Source organism: Asparagus officinalis, chromosome 1 (genome assembly GCF_001876935.1).
Source record: "Asparagus officinalis chromosome 1, Aspof.V1, whole genome shotgun sequence".
Classification (NCBI taxonomy): domain Eukaryota; kingdom Viridiplantae; phylum Streptophyta; class Magnoliopsida; order Asparagales; family Asparagaceae; genus Asparagus; species Asparagus officinalis.
The window spans coordinates 6,130,234-6,137,219 of record NC_033794.1 but is presented as its reverse complement, the minus strand read 5'-3'; the positions used below and the strand labels follow the sequence as shown (position 1 = coordinate 6,137,219).

General features: G+C 30.4%; 1 protein-coding gene across 1 annotated transcript in view; it reads right to left on the bottom strand.

Moving 5' to 3' along the window:
* LOC109829834 (chalcone synthase 6-4-like) overlaps positions 3,154 to 6,986 on the bottom strand; it is a 4,940-nt gene continuing 1,107 nt past the window's right edge. Inside the window, 1 exon segment of the mRNA XM_020396888.1 lies at positions 3,154 to 4,094. Within this exon segment, the coding sequence (XP_020252477.1) occupies positions 3,571 to 4,094 (524 nt within the window). The 3' untranslated portion in view covers positions 3,154 to 3,570.

Here is a 6,986-nt window from a genome sequence, read left to right as displayed (position 1 = left end):
TGGAGGTTGGATCTCTGTTTCTTCTTACACCTTAGCTTTACCCTTCGGGATCTTTTTTATCCAAAGCATTTTAATAATTCTAGAGGAAAAATCCCCTACAAGTACCTCAATAGCCTAGAGGCCTCTCAAAAAACCTCCCCAAGTTCATCAACTGACTTGACCGTCGGAGGTACCATGGGGGAAACTAGCCCCGTATTCCTGCGATTCTTACATGTGCAGGGTATCAGTCCACCCCGCGCGCTCAGAATCGGGCATAAAGTCAGAGAAGGAGTCGGCCCCAATATTCATCCTCTCCTTCTTCCCTACCGTCGCCAGGATCGAAACTGCATCCGACTGCGAGACACCCCCATCGACTGTTTGTTCACGAGCATCAACAATAATCAAAAACTTTTTTCTAGAATTTTTAAAGTTAGAATGTACAAATTCAATTAAGAAAGAAAATATAAATTATGTGATCAATTTCAAATCTGATATTATAATCTACCTACATATTCTCAACTAATTAATTAACTTGTCAAAACGATTACTCTCAAATTTCAGAAAACTATAAAATATAATCTAAGAATGATTTAAACATATTTTGTACACATATGGATTGTATTTAATAAAATAATTTAGATCTATCCAATATTGAATAGTATCCAAAAATTAGGTTAAAGAGTTAAAAGAATCTAATAACACTCATATCCAAACTATATGCTTCATAAAGGTGAGACATAGAAAATGAACAACTTAATTTATTTTGTTAAATAATTTATTATAAATCATAAAAGATAAGGAGAATCATAAGAATCATATAGTCATCCCAAATAAAGATTTAATTTTTCTCTGCGAATTTTGTAGCAAAAGATTTTCAAAGATACTGATAGACTTGCTATAAAATCCACTCTTATAAGATTGATGTCACACGTGTCTTAAATTGTGCATTGTTTAAGGGTTAATTTTATAAAATTTCTCCTCAATAAATGAGTAAAGCTTTGTTCATCAAATTTGGGGTGTTATAGTTAATCTATCTCAACTTCAAAATTTTGATTTAACCCTATGAACTTTTCTCAATGTACCACTCAAAACTAATATCGTTGAGTCGAATTCATTAGGTGATAAGTAATTGACGTGGAAAGACCAAAATATCCCTCAACCATAAAAAATTAGATTGGTTTTTGCTAGATGAAAGAAAAAGTGAAGATTTAGAGGTTAAAAGAACTGTAAATTGGTCGTAATCCTTTTATTATCGATTGAGAGTTTCTTTTTAACTAAAATGGCTTTCTTTAACAAGGCATTTTGACAAAATTACATATTAAAGTCTTTTACATTAAGAGAGTTTGTTCAGAGATGTGTAAAAGACTAGGAGAGTTTTTATGAGACACGCTAAGTCGAAGGGTGTTTACTAAAAGCGCACCAAAGTTGTGATGGGTTATCTACAACACCTCTATAGTTAGGAGGCTCTGTCAAATTAAATTAATTGAATGGTTTTTTGAGACATTCCCCATAGTTGAGAGAATTTTCAAAAAATTAACTATTCTTTTAAATTAAACTTACTTACATATTTGCCCTTCAAAGATTTTATAATTCAATATTAGTCCCTAAATTATAAGCAATTTCAAATTTTTAAGGGAATAATGTAGAATTATTGGAGATTTAAAATCAATGGAATGATATCTAAATTACCTTTAAATGTTGTTCTTATAGGCAATATATGAAATATCAGTCGATATATCGCTATATCAACTGATATAAAAGGTTAAATACTTTATCTTGATAATATTTATGGTTTTATATTGTTTTTTTATTTGGGGATTTTTTTCTCATATATCAATCATTATCGAAAATATTGATCGGTATAACAAAATTGAGTCATTTTTAATTTAATTGTGGGCTTGGTATTGGGTCATGTTTGGAAACCAAAACTAAAGCACAAGTCACAAAAGCCGCAATTCATATCCCAAATTTCTCCGCTCTCCGCTCTCCCAAATCTAAAGCATATATCTAGACAGAAATTTCCGTCTAGGTTCGGCGGGGGGAGGGGGAAGGGTTAGGATTAGGGTTAGGTTTTGTATTATTTTTAAGGTAATCTAGATGGAAATTTCCGTCTAGGTTCGGCGGGGGGAGGGGGGAAGGGTTAGGTTAGGTTATGTATTATTTTTAAGGCAATGTAGAAGGAAATTTTCGTCTAGGTTGCAACCTAGACGGAAATTTCCGTCTAGATTGCCAATAAATTTTTTAAAATAAATATAAACCGGCTAGTTTGGCATTGTAGATGGAAATTTCCGTCTAGAATGCCTCAAACTAGACGGAACAACCTAGATAGAAATATTTTCTTCTAGTTTGCCTCAAACTAGACGGAATTTTTTTCCATCTAGGTTGCTCCGTCTAGGTTGTTTATTTTTCTACTAGTGGTATGACGGTTTTTGTTGGTAATGTCAATATTTATATGATGTAAAATAGTAAATTACACTAATTTCTACAGGTTGGATCTGGATTATTTCTCAATCTTTTAAATTGAGGAATAAGAAAGGAAGTTAATTTTCATGTTTTCAATTTCTCACGTGAGCATTTGGATAGATGTTATATTTGTGCAGGTTGCCTTTTGAGTAGCAACATAATTCTATTTATTTGAATAGGTCTCTTTTGATTGGTAAATTTGATTCATAATGAGATCTCTTTGTCCTTTGTTCTTTCAATCTACACATAATTATAACGTCTGATGAAATTTGTTATTTTCATGTTGATGGATTGCTCATGTCCTGTACGTACTTATGATGAACTTTAACTTACCCAATCTGGAATATACTTACAAATCATTCAATATCGTATACATCTTAATTCATATCAACCAGGTTTTTCTAAAAAAAAAATTCATATCAACAAGTTATATTTTTTTACATTGTTTGTTGAATTCACATAGGTGGAAGAAGAATGTTCGAAAGTATATTCACTGCTTAGAATGATTTTTAAAGTCTACAAAAGACAATCAAGTAATTACACATGGTTTCTATTGAACAAGGCTATTGATTTTTTTTCCTTTTTGTTAATTTCACTACTCTGATGTTGGATTCATTCACTTGATAGTAACCAAACTAACTCGCACCAAAATACTTTATGCCTAATATATCATCTCAAAATGAATTTAACCGAGTTATAGTAAAGATAAACTAAAAAGAAATAATTATAACATTTAACCACGTGTATTGCACGTGCATCCATATACATAAGCCATTTTTGCTGGCTAAATAGTTACATCCACTTTTGGAACTCTCAAATCTAAGAAAAATACAACTTCAATTTTACGTAGCATACAAGCCACACATGCAAAACTCAAACATAAGCTCACACACTCCTTGGGTTGAATACATGAGCTCCCACAAATTATGCAAATCAACCATGTAGGTATACATCTTATTCCATATGTAGGCACCCTTTATACTTGATTAGGAACCTGGCGCACGCATTACGAATAGGATAAATATTGCAGGTAACCTCCTTGTCCATATCACTTTTAACTATTTTAATAGCACTTAACACCACCGGATTCATAAGGAAAGAGAGTTATCTGCAATTAATGTATAGCCTCTATGGGCATCGGAGCACAACGGTCTCAACAGTAATCCCAGGTCCCATCCCAATAAGCAAACCCCACTCCAAGCCCTCACCGGCAGTGGCCATCTTCATCTTCTCCGACCTCCTCCTCATAGTCTCCATCACAAACAACACTGAAGCACTCGACATGTTCCCATACTCCCTCAGCACCTCCCTCGTCGCCTCAAGCTTCTCCTTGTTCAGACCCAACACCATCTCCACCGCATCCATTATCGCTCTCCCCCCTGGGTGCACTATCCAAAACACATCATTAACAGCGGTGCTCCCTATGCTCCCCATTGCCTCTTTCACGATTTCATCGTAGCCTTCGGGTAGTTTCGATAAAATCTCGGGAGGAGTCACGGATCTATCTGTTGCCGTGGGTGTCAGTTTGATCGGTTTGAGGGCTTCCTTGACGATCTTCCCAATGCTTCCGGCGATGTGTAAGGGGATCTCTGGTTGCAGGCTGATCATGAGTCCGGCCTCCCTCAGTTTTCCCTCTATCGTTCCCTCTGATCCTGGAATCAGATTTTTTTGAAGATGCATAAGATTTGGGAATCATGCAGCATGTTGATCAAGATGTATGTATTACTATTATGTTTCATTTATCAAATTATAGACCTTGTAGTTGAATTTTTTTTGATTTTTTTAACTCTCATGAGATAACTAATTTCACCCACACACACACAAGTTTTTATGTACCATGATTAAATATTTTTACTTTATTTTCGCATTAAATTTTGTTTCTTAGTTTTACTTTAATAGTTTTTGCTTACTCATGTATCTAAACTTTAGTGTTGTAATTATTTATTTTCATTGATGTTTGTTTGGATGGACTACACTGAATTTAAATTTTTATATTGATAATTGAATTGCCAGGAAACAAATGTAATCTAAAGCCAATTTGAATTTTCATGTTATTTGGACCGACATGAAACCAAACTTGACTTGATAAATTATAGTGTTGCGAAAATGAAAAATACTTGAAAATAGCATTATAAAAGCAAGGCGAATAAAATTAAAGTCAATAAGACAATATGATTGATTAAAAACGGGCTAGAACAAAACTAAAGAGAATATGAAGTTACTCCTAATCATTGATAGACTTCATTCAAAACTATAAACTAAATATTAATGCTAACTCTAGTACATTTTTATATAATAAAAATATCCACATAAGTATATAAAGTACTAAAAATAGTTTATGAAAACCCCTTCTAAATATTCCTAATTTTACTCAAAAAAATAAACTATTATATACAATATTCAAAAAATAGATCTTTTATTCCTTCTGTTTTATTTGTTTTATTGAGTCGATATCAATCCTTCTCCGCTTTTATATATTTTTTTGTGTAATTCTAGAGCAGTGTTTTCATCGTCTACATCGATTATGACTTTAGGCTTGAGGTGGATTTCTTGTACTGTTATCTTTTTTTGGGCTCGTTCATCTTTTGTCTTCTCGTCTTACTTCACAAAGAAGTTGCATGTATTTCTGATGTCCAATACGAACTTCTAGAAATACAAATTTTAATTATTTTCTGTTTCAATGAGAATAAAGGTCAATTTCATATATATATAAATATTGTGTTTCTAATTTATTACTTAAATAAGGTTAGAAGTTACTTCTTTTTCCTCTGCTATGAATTCTTCAATTATGCATTCAATAAGAGTTTCTGTTGTGTCAAATAATGTTACATTTGCTTTATCCATGTCATTTTCTACGAGGATCTGAACTAAATAACTATATTTTTATTATCAATTTGTCTTAGATTGTAATATAAATATTTAATTTTGATAAGTTTATTTTGTGAAGAATAGATATTACTTAACATTAGTACTATGTCATCGGCAGTTCTATGATATTTATCATTTAGACACTCTTATTAACATTTTTATCCACCTTTATATTGCAACCTTTGTAAGCATAGGACCAACTCTACTGGAAATGGTAGTTACCATTGTATTATAGGTACAATAGCATGCTTATATGTTAGTAAACTATTTTTAAGTTTAATTGTATGAATTTTAGACTTGGTCTTGTAAGATCATATATTTTTCAAATGTTGTGATAAATGTATATATTAGTAATTTGAATTTGTGTTGTATTTATAAAGAGTCTTGATGGATGTGCTTTTGTCTTGGTAGCTTGTTCTGACTGCGTATAAGCTTTAATGTAATTTTTTTATTATGTTATATGAATGTTTGCTTGGTTTACTTAACATTTTCTTATTTCTTCAGTAAGTTGTATATTTGGATTAATAGATATTGTTGACACAATTTATGATGATATGCATATTTTTTCCTACAAATTTGAGTCATGTATAACGTTAATTTTATGTTTAGTGATCTTTAATAAGAATTTTAGCAATGAAGTATGCTACATTTATATCTAAAGATCTTGAAATTTGAATATCAAACAATTACCTTTTTCTTTATCAAATTTAGAAATTTTAGCCTTTTTTGCAATTTTGAAATTTTGAGGGAGTATTTTGTAATTTTTGAAACTTTAGTAGAATTTTTTGAAAATTTTAAGTTTGGTGTTTGTAATTTTTATATTTTGTGTATTGGTGATTAGTTTTTAAATATTAGGATATTTCTTGCAAGTCTGAAATTTTGAGTGTTTTACAATTATTAAAATTTTGAGTTATTTTTTGTAAAATTTAATTTTTTAGCGGTTTACTAGTAATTTTCAGATTTGATGTGTATTGGTTATAAATTTTTAAATTTTAGATTTTTTATGATTTTTTAACTTTTGAGAGAATTTTTATAATTTTTATAAAATTGAGGTTTTTTTTACAAAATTTAAACTTTCAAGTGCTTGATGGTAATCCCTTGAATTCATCTATGTTGTTTGTAAGTTTTGACTTTTAAAATTTTAGGGTGTTTTTTTATAATTTAGACTTTTGAGGTTGCTTACACAATTTTTGAAATGCTGAGGGTGCTAATTGTAAATTTAAAAAATTTGGGGCTATTGTTAATTTTAGGGTTCCATGTTTGTTGTTTTAAGTTTTATAAAGTCACGGTGTTTTGTGTAATTTTAAACTTTTGAGGGTGCAATTTTTAAAACTTATTGGGTTTTTCAAAAAGATTTCATTTATCGTAATATGTTAGCTATGTGCGATTTCTTAATCTTATTTTTTTAAAAAAATTATTGAGCTAAAGGTAGTTCATCGTTTGATTAATTTAGCATATAATTAGTATTAGGATATATTAAGATTTAAAAGGAAATATTCAAAATAGTTTTTCATGTCTATTATTAATCTTATCTTTTTTAATTGTTGAGTTATAGATGCCTCACATAAGGTTAGTATAAGATATAACTAGAATTAAGATAAATTAAGATTTAAATAAAATTTTCAAAATAATAAAGGATAATATTGATCATGAAAAGTTTTTCCCGAACTCATCCT